The 17,667-nt window shown below is 39.6% G+C and overlaps 2 protein-coding genes across 2 annotated transcripts; both read right to left on the reverse strand.

Annotated features, from left to right (window-relative positions):
- Positions 1–973: 973 nt before the first annotated feature.
- On the reverse strand, positions 974–7,055 carry nbl1 (NBL1, DAN family BMP antagonist). Its single transcript, XM_023278925.3, has 4 exons — positions 6,632–7,055; positions 5,527–5,707; positions 3,629–3,740; positions 974–1,579 (listed from the first exon to the last, which is right to left on the reverse strand). Exons 2-4 carry the CDS (start codon positions 5,697–5,699, stop codon positions 1,295–1,297), a joined length of 570 nt encoding a protein of 189 aa, XP_023134693.1. The 5' UTR covers positions 5,700–5,707; positions 6,632–7,055; the 3' UTR covers positions 974–1,294.
- Positions 7,056–10,649: 3,594 nt separating this feature from the next.
- Positions 10,650–17,411, reverse strand: LOC111574381 (MICOS complex subunit Mic10-like). The gene is made up of 4 exons (XM_023278933.3): positions 17,301–17,411; positions 11,069–11,116; positions 10,888–10,997; positions 10,650–10,797 (listed from the first exon to the last, which is right to left on the reverse strand). The coding sequence occupies exons 1-4, from the start codon at positions 17,359–17,361 to the stop codon at positions 10,789–10,791; spliced, it is 228 nt and encodes a 75-aa protein (XP_023134701.1). The 5' UTR covers positions 17,362–17,411; the 3' UTR covers positions 10,650–10,788.
- Between the last annotated feature and the right edge of the window lie 256 nt (positions 17,412–17,667).

The following is a 17,667-nucleotide window of genomic DNA, read 5'->3' on the forward strand; positions in this document are numbered from 1 at the left end:
ACCACATTACAGTAACACAACACACTTCAGCTGTTTACATGAAACTCAACACATTAGCTTGATGCTACGTTAGCTTTAATCAGACTACGACTGAGCAGCTAGCTCGGTTAGCATCGCTAACATTAAAGCTAATATTTACTATGCTAACTTTCTTCTCTGGTCAACACACACTGAAATAAACTCCACCAACATCTGGAGTGCATGGCACACATTACATCTGACACTAAAGCTGCATATAAAGTGCATTAAAAGCGGCACCGATACGAAAATAAACATTTACTTACCGAACTGTCAGAGTCCTTTCAGTGTCTGCTGGTAGAATCAGCCAAAGGTAGAAAACTGGTTAAAACAAGCCAACGGGCAGGAAAACTGTCTGTGGAAAATGTTCTGCTGCTCCACCGATAAATAAACCAACAGTTATTATATCAGAATTAATCCAAACGAGGAGAGCAGAGGGTCTGCTTCCTCCCCCATAGGACCTGTCAATCATTCCAGACCGGACTGTCAATCAAGTAGTCCCACCCCATGGCTTCGCAAAACTTTGACGCTCTATAAAAAAAAAAAATCAGTATTGATTTATTTTAAGATCAGCCACCTGATCTCTCATTTTGACCATGAAAACTAACGAAAAAATAATTATGTACAGTCTATGTACCGTACTCTGTTTGGCTCCACACTTGCTGATGACCACTTCCGGTCTCAGAAAATGAAAAAACGGACCTTTTTTTGTTTCTGTCTCTTACTGATTTTACTTTCTTGTTATTCTAAATATAAAACGAAAATCAAAGCATTTAAAAAAAAAAAAAAAAAAATCGTATATCCCTTTTTGATCATGAAACGGAAAAACGCCTTGTATTTCAATTTTAATTTTTGTATTTTTAAACGAAAATCAAAGAACCATTTTTTTGTGACAATGAAATAAATGTTGGGACAGAATGGCAGAGAGATTATATGAATACAAAACACAGACAGGTACCACAACAACAGGATTTATTGCATTCAAAGCAGATTAAAAGACTACAGCTTGTTAACAGACTATAGTCATGTCTGGATGCACACATGTGCACGTGTTAATCAGCAAACAAAAGAGTGCAAAGACTGGTGTGTGTTTGAGTTTATATACAAAAGAGTGTATTCTGATAGCATGACTGTGAATGTGTGTGCGCCCTTAGAGAAACATTTTAACACAAAGTGAAGTCTTCAAAGTGCCTTTACAATACTACACATCGGTACAGAGGAAGACAGGGCGGCAGAGATGAGCAAAGTCACAGAAGCGTTGACACGGATGACGGATCTACCCTCCGTCTGATGTGTGTGGCAGCGTGTGGTGGTGTGTTTGCGGCTGAGCGGGTTTATCAGAGTGTTTATCTGAGTAGGGCAGAGGGTGAGACTGGATGCTGCTCAGGGTGTCGGATAAAGACGGAGCTGCGTCCACCACGTTGTCTGCGGGGTACAGCTGCATCACCGCCCCCTCCTGGGCGCCTTCCTTACTGCATGACTGGCAGCTGCAGTGGAAGATCCTCTCCACCAGTTTATCCACTCGAGGAGAGTCTTCACTGCCCGGACAGTCCAGAGTCACCTGTGTGCGCATAGATGCATTCATACATTAGGGCTGACGTGATGCCAGATTCTTACTACATGACTGATGCCACCAAAAGAACTCATGATAACAATATTTTTGCTGCATCAGTAGAAAGCAAAGTACTGCCAACTGTCAACTTCTTCTTTAACCCTTTGATGCACAACATGGGTGAAAAGTGACCCATATTCAATGGAATATGGCTATTTTTTGATCTGTGTTGTGCATCAAAGGGTTAAGTTGGTTTATTGTATGTTTTGTTGCTTTTTTTGGCAAATAAATTACACTCAAAATACAAGTGCAAGGAGGTAGGCAGATAATCTGTAACCATAACTGCACTTTATGATGTTCCTCTGTGTCAATCAGATATTTACTGCTGCTGGATTATTTACACACCTATGTGTATTCCTGACATGATATCAATATTTCATTTCACTCATAGTTGCAAATAACAGTTCTCATGAGTACTCTGCTGCACTGAGAGCAAAAAAGTAGACATTAAATTAATCAGAAGAGCTGTTTCAAAAGTTTTATAAATGTATCTTTACTCTATTTACATTTACAGTATAGGTTTATTTAAAAATAATGTAATTTCATCGTGTACTGACACATTTAGTGAGATGTGTGACTGTGGTTTTCCTTATTCTCCTAACAAAATATGCTTGTTAGTAGGAACACTTTTATAAATCCAAGTCCTTCACAATGCAGCCAAATAAAACAGACAAGTCCTAAAGTGATGAGAATTTAAAAGACAGCTTAAAAAAACTCAACTTGGTGCAGAAAAAACAATACAGTGTTAGAAAAAGTAAGAAATGCTATCGAAAGAAATAAATGACAGCTCAAGCTAAATTAAAAATTAACAAAAATTAGGAAAGGCTCTTCAATAAAAGTGTTTTAAGAAGAGATCACTGTTTAATGATTTCCTGAGCAGATTGTTCCAGAACAAAAAGCCGAGCTGTCAGAGTGTATATCTAAAAAGTTATGTAACTAGGAGAGAGGCCTTACAAGTAATTGGAAAAATGTTAAAACCTCTCCTAAAACATATTGGGGGTCAGAGCAAAGAGACTAAAACTGGAGTGATGTGATTGCGCCTCTTGGTTCTGGTTAAAATCCAGGCAGCTGAAATCTGTCCAGTCTGGAGTTGATGGATAGTTTTCTGGTTCAAGCAGGTCAAATTATAATATGTGCATGTGAAGTTTTACTCCTTAGTGTTATGTTTTGCTTTGTGTATGTTGTGTTTTCATACTTAGAAAATATTTGTGCCATGAATGTGTGATGTGAAGTGGAAAAAATGGGAAACCCCTCAATATAAAGTCAAGTGAAAATACACAATTCTCCCCCTGCAGACCTCAGCGTTGCACAAGCTCAGTCTGCTCTCCAGACCTCACACAACTTCCCCTCACTGTTTCTATTATCCATTGAAAATGATCATTCAGCAATTTTATCAAGAGCCCGAGCAGCGAGGAGCGGTATCCTCTTTCATGAGAGCTCACTCTGTTTTGCTTCAAACTGAATCTTGTTTAAAGTCCTGAAACAACAATCACAGCCACAGACATAAACGCCCATTTCCAGATAATTAAAAGTAAGGTGAGAGTAGAAATGCACTTTATCTGGCCTTCTCATACAGCACAAATACTTTGAAAATTAATTAAACTGCCTGGTAACAATGATCTGCTCCAAGAGGTACAATATTTTCCAGTGAAACATGAGGTGACCTCACCTGTGGTCCCCACCCGCTTAGTCTACCTGGCTGCTGTCCAAACTACATACACCTCACCACAGAGCCTTTGTTGTCACAGGAGTGGATTCCTTCTGGCTACGACGGACAATGAACTTTAAAAGAATATAACATACAGGCTTAACGTTCACATGGAACCGGAGAAATTGTGATCTCTTCCATTCCTCCTCTATTTAATATCCTCTGTGTTTTGTTTCGGTAGCGCGCCGTGCATGCCTGCCATGCTGGAAACTTGCGGTCTGTGTGTGTGAGTTTGACAAGTCGGTGTTGGTGTGTGCCTGCTACATGAGCTAATGTGCAATAACTCTTACCACTTCCCACTGTGTCTGGGCAGGCATGCAGGAGTCACAGTGCACCAGAGACTCGGTTGACTGTGGGAACGTGTTGGGGACGCTGTAGCTGAAACACTGGCCCAGACAAGCTCTGCAACAAGGAGAGAAGGAAGGATATTTTTATTGTCCAGAAAGACACAGTGTGCTTTATTCAACACTCAACCACAGCGTTCATGTCTGTGTAAGCAAGAGCTGCAGGTAAGAAACAAACAAAACAGTCTGAAATGTGAACTGATTAGCCAAGTCTGAGGACGCCCGGAAGCCTCAGGCCAAATGCACAGCCAAAACGGAGACCTGCTATTCATAAATGTTGGATGAATCAGTGGCTGGCTTATGATTAAGAAAGAAAATTATGATTAAGATGATGAGTATGTGTCCCTCCCCGAACACCACTCCAATAGCCATGGGAAGCAGTGGGCACAGACATGAGGAAAAACACGTTAAGTTTTGTGAGTGAGCTTAACAAGAAGAACTACTGAACCGAGCTGTGCTCCGTAACATGTAACCAGAGAAGAAACTGCTTTTCCCATAATATTCACCAGTGTGTGAAATCCTTGGCTGAGAATAGTCCACATTAAATACAGCATTTACTCCTGTGTGAACCTTGTCAATCATTTACCTTTTCTTTCAAATTAAAGTATATTCGTGACCTTTGTTTTTAAAGATTTGAGGCTAAAGCGGCGGGCTTGGGCCTGAGTGTGAGAAGTCAGAAAGAGAGATGGAACGTTGGTTTTGGTCTTTTAATGGGATTTGTTGAGAACAGGAAAAATATGAATATCTCTCAACCTTACCCAATAATATCAATGCCTGTGGTTTTCTAAGGAGCACCTATGATTAAATGGATTTTTGAAAAGCGTTTTCCCACCATGCAGGCAGCCACGGTTCACATGGATGGAGAAACAGTAGTGTAAAACCAGGGTGTCTATTTTCTTTAAAATACATATACACTACCGTTCAAAAGTTTGGGGTCACTTAGAAATGTCCATATTTTTTAAATGAAGATGGCATTAAATTAATCAGAAATACAGTCTAGACATTGTTAATGTGGTTGGACTATTCCAAGAGGAAACAAATGATTTTTAATGGAATATCTGCATAGGGGTACAGAGGAACATTTCCAGCAACCATCACTCCTGTGTTCTAATGCTACATTGTGTTAGCTAATGGTGTTGAAAGGCTAACTGATGATTAGAAAACCCTTGAGCAATTATGTTACCACATGAATACTTAAAGTTACCTGGGTGACCCCAAACTTTTGAACGGTAGTGTACTTTCAACATTAACACACCATGCGCACAAGAAGGATCCTTAAGTGAACAAACTTAAAGAATAAATAAATCATACGTGTCTACAATGGTGTTACTATCAAACTAAAAGGGGCACGGGAACAATCTTACCTCACGATTCATTTAGATCCATACAAAGCAGTTCCTTATGCATAAGTTTAGCTTGATTTTCAAATTTTGAAGTAATTTCTAACTTGAAACACACACATATTATTTCCTCACTCTGCATTTAGTACTTTAGGTGTCTAGTTAAACGTTTTAACTTCTAGTATGGTGAGAATAAAAAATATATCTGTGTAAAGTAGGCAAATCCAACATATTGCTTCAGATTGTGGCATGGAAAAAAATAAATATGTTTGAAACAAATTGATTTCTATGCAACACACAAAATCGCTATAGTCTGGTGCTTTTTTTTTTTTTTTGCAGTACAAATACTTTAAATCAATGCCAACCTTACGGTGCCCTCCGCACTGAAGGAAATGTGATTCTGAATGTGTAACTTATTGATTTCTAGATATTTCTGCATTGTTAATTTTTCCTCCAGCGGCACTGACAGATTGTGAGACAGACAGAGAGGGCCTTCATCCTGACCTGTTTTGAATAGAGCGAGGCTGACATCCCGTGTGCCCGACTATCTGCGTGATGTTCTTGGCTTCGCACCAGGCGCTTTTGTCAGGGAACAGCGCCAGGCGGTTGATGTGTGCAGGCGGTGCCGCTGAATACAGTGCAAACAGTGCGCAGCATATCTGAATCCTCTGCCACATGACTGCACCTAAAGGAGCAGAAAACACACAGCATGTTGCCTCTCTGGTTCGAGACACGTCCTCCCCAGTCTGCTGCTTAAAACGCCGTCTGCTTTCACAGTTAAAACTTGCCATCTGAACTTTGCATATCCCTGCTGATGTGGATTGACAACTTCCTAGTGATTAGCAGCTTGAAACCCCCAGAGGTCCCCGTGTATCTGATTTTTGTCCACTTTTGCGGGTTGGCTCACATGAATGATTAGAAGAGACAACTTCAGCAGCTGCAGAGTGAACAACGTTACGCTGAGTTCTTAAAACGAGATAAAGCAAGAGGCACATGTCCGCTCCATACCTCCTGACTCTAACAGTGTGGCCGTCCCCTGCTCTGGATCACTCTCTTCTTTAAAAATGCCTCAACCAGTCACGTCATTTACAACCTACAAAATCGTTTTCCCCTGCTGCTCATAAAAAAAAAAAAAAAAAAAGCGTCTGGTGGTCACCCACATCCACTGGTTTACACACTTTTCAGCACTTCTCTGTGGCTCTGACATTCTCAGTGAGAACTGAGACATAAAAGGCAGAATTAAGTTATGATACATTTTTAAAAAGCGACTTTTTTGACGGATATTAAGAGTCCAGGTTTGGATTAAAATGTCTTTAAACACACCACACAGAGGCAGCATCCGTAGTGTTTAAATGGTAACGCGTTACAATAACTAAATACTCCTTCAAATACAGTGTTGACGCATTTCCATTTTTTTTAAAATTTCCTACATATTAAACAGTTCAGAAGACTGAATCTGAGTTTGGATATAGTGCCATAATCTCCCGCTACGGAGCGCATGCGTTACATTAGGTTAGTTGCCTTTAATGGCTATAGTGAGGTTAGGAAATCGCACTTACCAAAGTAACTAAGTATTTTTTGAGTAGCGTAGGTTAGCTGAGGAACTTACCACCGCTCACAAACGCCGGGGAACAGCCAGTTGAGCTCTGCGCCGTGCGCCCTCACCGAAACCTGGACTCCAAAATAAGGCAGAGGATGCGGCTGGTCGTCGGATATAAGTCCTGGTAATTAAAGGAAAACACTTCGGAGTCTGTCTTAAAGCAGTTCAGTTACATCATCCGGAAAGAAAAAGAAGCTCCGTCAGTCCGAGTCCGGGGAAGGATGGAGGAGGTGGAGTAGGTTATGGACGCTATCTCATCTCCGAGTCCATCAGCTCAGACCGTCCCTCCCCTTTGTTCTCTCCTCGTCCGGTGTTAAACTGCCATCTAACTGCACTGAACAACTCTCTGCAAGTTGTTGTCTTTTGTTGCAGGACTGTGCAGCACGGTGTAGGCGCGGCTGAGCCCTCAGACAGGAGTCCTGCTGTGCCGTTTCTGGACGAAAAAGAAAAATGGGGAGGGAGTTGTTGGAGAGGTTTCAAATGTTCCCCCCAAGCAGGACAAATCATATTTACTGAACAAATACGCAAATATGTGAAGATTTACACAAACAGGGCATGTTTACAGTCATGCACGTACATCTGTCATTGCTTTAATAACGTGATTTCTGGGTTTCAAAATTGAAACATTATTAACACTGTAGTAATGCAGAACAACTGGAGCACAGATGTGAATCAGGGCTCTGCTCTCTTTTTTTTTCTGCAAGTTTTTCCTCAGTAGGCACATTAAAAGCAGCTTTAGGATGTTGGAATGACACGAATAGCTGGTTACTAACCAGAAGCTCATGACAGTTTGATTTAGTTGAGGTTCCTTAACATGTTTGGAGTGGAACCACAGACAGACCCATGAGCACATGAGTGACTGAGAGGCATTAGGATCTCTGGTTTTGCTGACCTGTGAGTCAGTGAGCTCCTTTCACATCTTATTTAAATGGGAATATGGAGAGAATAAGTCTACATTTTTGGGCTTTGGAGTATGAAACCCTTGCATATGAAACCCTTGCAAGTCAGTCATGCCTGTGTAATTTCTGAGAAAACCACTGACAATAGCCTACAGCAGCATTCAGCCGAGAATAAAGTCATCAGATTCTCAAGGAACTGACACATGTAAACCACAATATTAGAATACACTCCATTTATACATTCTGCATTGCAAAAATCACTTGCTGTAAGAAAAACCTCAAAAGCAATATAAGAAAACTACACTAAGATGCCAAAAAATAACACAAGTATAAAATAAATTGAACTAATGTTTAGGTACATTTACCCAAATACTGTACTTAAGTATAAATTAAAGGTACTTGCATTTTACTTTTGCTACTTTATACTTCTGTATCACTACATTTCACAGTAGTGACATTTATGTGACACTTAAATTTCCTAATAGTACTTTACAAATCAGTGTTTTACAAATAAGACATATGATGAAATATTTTTTTAAAAACAGATGCATTACTATAGATAACTACCCAAGAGTTAAAAACTGTTTAATGTGAACATTGATATAATATAGTGTAACTCTTGCAGGGTTGATTTTTCTGCATTGCATAGTTATTTAGAGTATCCGTTCAGTTTTGTAAAACATCATGAAGGAATTTAATGAAATCAGCTCATTTTTTTTCTAAGCTTACTTCATGTAAATATAGAACTTTTGCTCATTTCTAGGTAATTGAACTTAAATGTCTAATTTATATTTTCTGGAAACTTTAGAACAAACATGAATTTTTAAAACTTGAGGAATTTAACTTAAAATGATGAATGAATGACCAGCTGAACCTATTCAATTTATAAGAAATAAAATAAGCAGACTTTCCAGGATACATTGTTAGAGAGTTAGAGATTTATCACAATAACCAAAACTATTTTAACCACGATACAGCTTATTACTGAATTCTACATTGGTATACAATTTATTTCACTGTAACCAGGAGCAGCTTTAGACTGTGTTCCTGCTGACTCTGGTCAAAAATGGTTTCAGCAGCTGTGGCTGTAAATTCTCAGTGTCAAATGAGAACGAAACTCTTTAAACTTTGAAAATGTGAGAGGAAAGCAAATCTGTCTAAAGCTGTTGTCTATGTGAGTAATTGATTCAACTTAATATCTTACATTTATTTAACTTGTATTATGAAGTTTGGATGGTTTTGCATTTGCACAATTCATAAGCGTGCAGTTAACTGACATTTTTAAAGCAAATGATTGTCAGTGTACTTTTACTTCAATCAATCAACGTTTATTTGTATAGCCCTTTACAACAGCCTAAAGTGTGACCAAAGTGCTTCACAGTAAAAACAAACAAGAAAATAACTTAAAAACTTAAATGAAAGATCGGATTACTTCTGTCACTAAAAGCTGTTATAGGTGGTATCAAGTCAGAATATGGATTCTATTAATGTATAACTGAGAAACAATGGCAAAGTTGCTCAACCGTAGTTTCATTGTTAGGTTTCATATATCAAATTTTTAAGTCATACCCACAGATATAAAAGTGCTCTAGCGTAGCATAAATGACAATATTTCCATCTGATCATTTTAAAGCTGCACAAAAAACGGTAAATTCCACAACTCAAAATTCCCCTGAACTAATTTTCATTTTCACCTCTGGCTCATTGAATTTTTACGGTAACACCATCAACAGCTCTGAGCTAGAGTCACGCAGCAGCACCAACATGACATGTCTCATCTTATATTTCATTCCAGAAATTCATCAATACCGGCTTGACTCTTTTTAACCATTAGATGAACAATTGTGACTACGCTGTGTTACTGAACTTGTAATTATGACTCATCACAGATTTGCAGACAGGTACAGCCTCTGGGCTTTGGCAGCTCCACTGAGCGTCAGCTGCGTCACCAAACCTTTTTTCACACACACACCCCATTCCTCCTTCCAACCAGCGTACCTTTGCAGGTGTTCAGCCTGGCTTGTGTCCATAGGCACCCGTATCGGTTTCACGCTTCACTTGCAAACAAATATTTTAATGGACAGGGGACGAGTGACATGGCTTAATTTCTGACAGGGTTACTCTGTGCCTGATGCATTACAGCGTAGCAGCCCTGAAGAAACAGGCCTTTGAACATACTGGAATGAATTTGATTCTATTGTGTGCAGGAATGTATGTGCTTACACTCCTGAGAAAACTGTGCGATGAAAAGGGAAAATATGAGCGTATGTAATAAAGCGTGTGCATGCACCAGTGTTTTCTTTGATGTCGAAGTGTGCAACATGTGTTATGTTCAGATGTGCAAAGTGCAGAACTCACCTGTTAGTAATAAGACCAAGCTCCAGTCCAGAAATGGCATTTCTCTGCATTCCACAGATTCTGCTTCACCAGGGGGCTGGATAAACGTGTGCGCTTGCACACACTCACACCAACAATCCCTCTTCTCTGCTCGCAGGCCCATGCAGCCACACGTAAGTGATCAATCACACTCAAAACAATCTTGCCAAACAGACACAGCCAATGAATACACAGGACGTAAGAGATTCCTCCTGGTATGTAGATGCGTGCTTTTCAACTCCGTGATGAACACAGTCACAGTTAGTGCAAACACTCTTGTTCTGCTCGCACAGCCTAAAATAGGACTACAAAGCATGCGGTACCATGTTTGGTCTACTGTGAATTAAACCAGACTCAGTTTCTGTCCTGTCTTGATATCAGAAAGGGATCTTCCCATTCATGGCGTACATTCCAGGAAACCAGAATCTATTCATAGGAGGACTGGTGTACGAGAGTTCACGCCACACAAATGAATGCAAAGAAAACTTTCTTTTCTTTAAAATGTGTCTTTCAACACTAGCTTTGTTCTTCTACCAACTTCATTTTCTTTATTCCATCATTCAGTTGAACTTTTTAATCCTCCCACTCGCTAAGAGAGCAGCAGATGCTGAACCTGGCCCTCATTCCAAAACAGCAGGAGTTCGAGTCTCCCAGCTCATTAACACACAAAATTACCTCCCACCCCTAAACCACATTTCATTCTTCTCAAACATTCACACAGAAAAACAGAGAAGAAAGACAAAAAACAGAAAGAGTTTTCCACAATGACTTTATTAAATATACATTTATTGCCCTTTGCTAAACACAATTAGTGCCAGGACATAACCAAGCTGTGAAAGAACAAGGAACACAAAAACAGATGAGAAACTCCTCGTCATCTTCAGTCCTTCATTACTGGTCCTGAGAACGAACACAGAGAAATCACGTAGAATGGTGTCTCTGTGTGTCATAAACCTCTTATAAACAACACATTTCACACCGTGTACTCACCTTAACCATGCGGCCGTGAATCAGATACGGCAACCTGAAGTCATTCTGGCAGTTGGTGTATCCCATGCCCACTCCCAAACCTGAACCAAATGCAACAGGCCAAGTACGACCTGATGGAGAAAGCAATCACTCTTGCACGTTTTTAAAATTACAAAAAAAAACCTCTTTCCTTATTACTTACGTTTAAAGAGAAGGACAGAGAACACGATGCCAACACCGAGGCCTGTTACTGCAAAGAGAAAGGAAAAAAAAGTATGAGTTGCACATCGAAATGATTTGACTTCAGTGCTGAGGTAATGCAATCATGTCTGATCCAGGGTGAAAACTGGCCGGCTTAGATGTAAATCTGCAGTAATGAGGTCAGTGGGGTGCTGCTCCAATGTTTGGTGCAAAAGTTGGTAAGTAGCACCGCTTTGCAAGAGTTTGCTCATTACAGAAAACAACCATAAAAGAAAGAAAACGGTAAAAGGGGTGCAGGATGGGGGGCGGTGGGGAGTGAGTCAAATAGGAGCAATGACAGTGTCCACCAGGCAGAGGGCAGGAGAGGTGATAGGTCAGTGAGTGCATGCATTCAGGTAAGTAACGTCTCTGACCCAGTTTGATCAGGCCGACTCAGTTAGCGGCGCAGAGATTGCCAAAGTTGTGAAAAGTCCTGAGACCGGAGCGGGATCTTTAGGAGGAATGTGTTTGTGCGCTTAACTTCACCTCGCTGCAGGCCACACCACACCCAACAGCAGGCCAGCCAGCACAGAAAACACATAAAAACAGCCATTTGGGCCCCTCCGACTCCTAATTGGATTCAGAGAGCTATGCAGCATGACCAACGTGCCTGAACCAGAACCCTCAGACTGTTCCCTATTACACAACTTACAAATGTCAAACAAGACCGCAGAAGAGTCGGCACATCCTCATTATCAGCACATATCAACAGTAAATCATTTTCCTCTGCTTCCATTTTGAGCAAAGGTTTACTTGAATGTAAGATTCTTCGTCTGTTGCAGCCCCAGTCTTTCTTTGCTCTTCTGCCAGAGCATTTCTGAAGCCTCTGATTTTCTGCTGACAGTAACACAATAAAAGCACTGGCAAAAATTGAGGGCAGAACAACATTACAATTCTGGCATCTTTTCATTTTTGTCTGGACATCTCCAAGGGGGATGGAATATAATCAAAACATTTGTGCTGGAGTAGATGAAATGTTTAACCCACAGGCCTGAAAATACTCCAGCAAATGAAGTCCAGAGTCAGTTAATTGTATTGGCATTCTTCTACTCAATATTTCATGTATTTTCTGCAAATGGTATCAATAAGACAGTCACTTTCAATCACGGAGTCACTTTCTCATAATTGAGTGAATTTACTTAAAATTACAACTCAAGATGTACAACTCTGGCAAAAGTTAGGGGTTTTTTTTGTTAAAAAGAATTCTATTTTAAAATGACATGATTTTCTTTTTAACATGACAACAAAAGTGCTTACAGGTGAAGTCTATAACAATGATAATCTCGTTAGGATGCAATGTTCTGCTGGTAAACTTTGCTTCCTGGCATTTAGTTGGGTGTTATTTCGACATGTATCACCCACTAAACATTAACGCAGACCAAACACACCCCATGACAACACCAGTACCAGCTGCATCCCCCAGTAGGACAATGCATCCCGCCACACCACAAAAACTACTTGGGAACACCATAAAGAGCCCTAGGTATTGATCCAGCCACCATTCTCCTAAGATCTCAACCTAATCAAGCAACCTCACCAGACCCAAAGGACATGCTGCCAACGTCCTGGTGCCAGATAGTAAAGAACACACCCAGAGATCTCATGTTAATGCCCTGACCGTTTGGGAGCTCTTTTGGCGGCACAAGGGGGACCTACTCAATACTAGATGGGTGGTTTTAATGTTGTGGCTAACTGGTGTAAATATTTGGTTTTAACTGTGCAGCTCTACCTAGAACTGCCCATTATTATTTCCAGATTTCCAGTTTTAAGTCTACTTAGCCAGATAGCTGTACGCATTGCAGTTAACTTTTGGCCCATATGTCAACAACTACTTGATGGATTAAACCTACAGACTTTGGTGAAACCCTTACTATACAGTAGCATTTGTATGTTAAAATGTGTGTTTCTGAGTGTAATGCCCAAACAGTCATGGTAATCTATCAAAGGCATTTACAGGACAAGGCATAGATTTCTGTCTGATAAGGTAACTCATTGCCTGTATTGTACACAGACTTGTTACTGACGTCCACAGTCACCCCCTCAAGGGCTAGCCTGCGCCAGGAAAAACCCTGTTTTACATATGAACAATCGGTTTGTTGGTCCAGTCCAGTTATAATACGCTGTCACAGTGTATGGAAACAGTCTGCAGATACTACGAGAGCTGATGTGATGCATTTATTGGTCATTACTCATTTAAAAAAATGTCTGACAGAATACAGCTGCTGGTTGTGAGCACAGCTCCAGTTGCCCTGTCTGGCTGTTGTAGTGAACCTGTGGTTGAATCTATGATGGTATGGATATATCTAAATTTACTATAACTAACTACATGAACCTGCAGTGCTTCTATGACAGACATTATCAGCTAGTACCAATATATCATATTTTTATCATTGCGATATGAACATGCCGAATAAAGACTGAAACATGAAGAGTAACAAAAATCATTTTGTTTTTAAAACCCATGATTCACTCTTTGGATGCAAACATTTGCCCTACTCAAACCATTTTCCCAATCAGATGAAACTCTAGCTAACCTTTAGCTACCTTCAAATTAACTGGTGTCAATTCTGTGACTGCAAGGAAAATGGCGAGAGATTATTTTAAAACATTTTAAAGGGAGCATCAGATAAAATTAAAGTTTAATTAAAAAATAATTGTGTCATGTATAAATTAATGTTTAAAATTAGTTTATTTCGGAGGGTCTTTATGTGGAACTTCAATAAAAATCCAAATCAGGATCTTTGGTTCAAAATTGGCTAAAAAGGGTTAGCCAATGTTTGGGATCAATGTCAGTGGTGTACTATTAAAACAGAAAGATAATAAAACTGCATGGCTAATTTAAACACTTCAGTATCTGTTGATTTATAGCAAGTCATATAATCATCACGGTAATAAAAAATGTTACCCTACATTGCAGATTTTCCTCATCTAATGCGGCCTACTACCAACATACCACAGAAACCCAGAATACAGTAGTTTCAATACAATACTTAACACAAGCAAAACCATTACTGTATGCATGCAACCACGTAGAGAGTGTTATACCAGTTATAAACATATAATTTGGGCAACTACACAGCACAGTCATAGCTACAGTTTATCACAATCAGTCACAGAAGTGGTCAGTGAGAGAACTGGTGAAACAGTTCCTCTAGGAATGCAGTGGTATAGATATGTTGACTGTGCAGCCACAGTCGAGTGGCCACAACCAGTCTCAGTCTACGATGCAATATTATATCACAACACAGCTCAATCGTTCTCGGTGAATCACAGGAAATACAAACATTATTGAAAGGAAACATAAAATGTACTTTCAGAGAACATGACATATACTACGATCAAACACTTATGCAGAGCAAAGAAAATGACAGCAGTGTAACGTTTTGAGGACTCAACATGCAAATTGAAGTGAATAACTAAGATTTTTTAAAGTATATGATTTTTACGATGCCTTGAGTGTTTTTCAGTTCTTAAAAGACAACATCACTGGATTAAAGACAGTTACAGCTTGCTACATAAATGCCTTATTTCATCTGTAGGACTGACAAGGATATTGACTATTAACAGTCTGCCTAACCAGCATTGTTTACCACTTCCTCAAATTAAATACCACATTTCCAATAAACACAGTTGTTTCTTGTTATAAAAAGGATGTTGTTGGTTGCCTCCCTCTGTAGCCTCATTCCACATCCAATTGGCTTCTCATTCCTTTTACAAAAAAGAAGTTGAATTTGACCTCTCTCACGGTCTTTTTATTTTTATCACCGGCCATAAGACAACTGTGTAAAATTCTGACCTTTACGTATGTTTAGTGGGCTATTACAGAAGCTACGATTGTCTTGTTTGACTGTGTGCCATTTGGAAGATACCCAAACATTTTGCCACATAATCTGATCCTGTGGCACCAAATGTAAAAATATACTGTATAGGCATCACACCTTTCTGTGGTAGTGTTACATCTCATTTGATATTTATAAGAATGTCTAAAAACAAATGATTTATATCAGTAAAATGCTAGGAGTCCTTAACACACTCACACAATGCTACGCAAAAAAGTTAGGACCAATACAGTGACTTTTCTTATCCAGCCCCTCAGCAGAACACATGCTACACAATTTCTCTGGCTACCAGGGACACCTTGGCACAGCTGGCAGTGTGTTACACTGAGCTCAATGCAGATGTTTTTCCTCACAGCAAGAAGCGTGTTTTATTCTGCCAAAGTTTACATCATTAAGTGTCTTTTGAGACTAATAGTTTGCCAGTCTAAGCAACACTGAACCAAATACCACAGATAAAGTAAAACTGTAATACCACTCTGCAAAAAGAACTCATGATGATCTGCTCAAAGCTCATTGCTGACCGGTTAAGTGTGGGAAACTAAGAAATTGATGATTTTAATTTTACCTCCTTACAAAATTTAACTGATGGTTTTGGCATGTCAAACATGTCTGTTGTGAAATGTTAAGTACTGTGTTTTGTTCTTTTGCCATGAAGTTTAGCAATACTCTGTAGTTAAAGTAAATATTGTTCAAAGTTTGCTGTTTTCAGTGTGAAGCAACAGCAGACCAGCAAAAGAAGTGATACTGTTGTTGTCAACAAGCAGAAGAGAGACGTGTAATATTACTAGTCAGTTTGTTCTCTCACTTCTTCTCCTCCCTCTGATAATGGGCCAAGTTCAGCCAAATAGTTCATATATAACTATGGTGTCGAGTTGATTCATTACTTAGGTTTGTGAGTAAAGTTCATGCCTGAATTGCCAGTGCATCAGCTGCAAAGATGTACTTACTGAAAAGGTCTCAAAAAACATGACAAGAAATGCCTAACACAAGAAAAAAAAACAATACTGACGGGGAATGTTAGTCACTAGGGGACCACCAACATGACAGAGTACAATGCAATACAAAAAGAATACAACTTTTTCTTCCATCCTACATGGTTAGTGAGTCTGTGATTTCTACAAAATGGAGGAATCTTACACCTCATTTTTTTGTATAGACAACGAAATAATTCACACAGGCGTGGAGACTATTACCCATTTTAAATTTGTATCCATATAACATCTATGTAAAAGAAAAGTTGCATGTTAATACCTAGTTTAAGTACAATCTGTAACAGCAAGTCCCCTTTCTATAAACAAACAAACAAAAAAAATCTGTCCCATGAATTAAAATGTCATCTCACCTAAAAGCAAGCAAAAGCTGCAGGTAATAGCAACAGTGTCAACCCAGCAGGGGAATAAAACAAAGCCCAGACCGCAATGTTGCATCACACGACATAGGACACTCCACGTGGGCACAGTTAAGATGACAAGAGCGCATTATAATACCAGAGGAAGACCCATGGATCAGATGTGTGTCTCCAGATTTAGATCACATGTTCTTAACAGGGACAAATGTCACAAGGGCAATTATCTGTTGCCTCTAATGTTCCCTTTTCTTTCCTGTTTAAATGCCAGTGCAGACAATGATGTCATTAAGGTGCTTGGTTAACATTGGCACATACAAGAAAATTTAATAAACCTCTATTTTATGCCTACTCTGTGTGAAAACAGTCAGTCAAAGTGTATGTGGCATTTTTAGACTTAGTCAGCTAAGACTGGGTGTAATCTGACTGGAGAATGCTCCTCTCTTTATCTTGACTAAACAGGTACTTCTGTTGTTTGGTATATCTCATTTATGCCTCAGAAAAACTCACTGGAGACATGGTGTAGCTGTAAGAACTAGATGATTTATGAAGTCATAATGCTCCCTCCTGCTGCCATTCAACTGTAAAATTAAGATTCAGGCTGTGGGTGAGGGAGAAAGTGGTTAAAGATAAAAGAATATGGAAAATCTCAGACTGGATGTAGCCAGAATTAGCCTTTGAGGGTGTGATACAACCTTCCACTCCCACAGTCCACTCCACGGGTGACTTTGTCCATACAGTCTGCTCAGAACACGAGTACTAACGTTTGTCCCAAAGAATGTGAGCCTTTTCTATCAGACATTTCACCACAACTGACGAATATATAGTTTTATTCATTCAGTGTCCAACTTTGACCTCAGTAACGTTGAACTGTCCCGGCTAGCCAGATTAATGTCACGTTAGAAAAGCACTTCGACCTGCAGCACACCTTATTTAGCTGGTATAATATACTACTGAAAGCCTAAAGACACCACCTGTTAGTTACATTACATGTATGAACAGATATTAACCTGTCTTCACCGCTGTATCAGCGAGGCAGCGGTCCCACTTCCGTCCGTGTTCCTCCGCCATGTTTCCTGCTGTCACCGACACAAATATCGCGAGAACTCAAACTCTACCGTCACAGTGCTTCTTCGTTCACTGTTTCCGTGTGATTGAGAACATTTTGCTTTTGTGCCTATGATTTTCTTTAAATAATATTCAGAGTAAGTGACCTTTACTTTTTGGTATCTTATTAATTTTTTTTTATAACATTTGGATTCATATTTAATAGGCAGTAGGTATCATACTTTGGAAATATTTGCCACATAGTTTAAACTAGTTTTTGAGACTGTAGCTGAATTTCTCTTTGTCTCATGAAATCCCAGCAGAGACAGA

This window comes from Amphiprion ocellaris, chromosome 5, assembly GCF_022539595.1.
Source record: "Amphiprion ocellaris isolate individual 3 ecotype Okinawa chromosome 5, ASM2253959v1, whole genome shotgun sequence".
Classification (NCBI taxonomy): Eukaryota; Metazoa; Chordata; class Actinopteri; family Pomacentridae; genus Amphiprion; species Amphiprion ocellaris.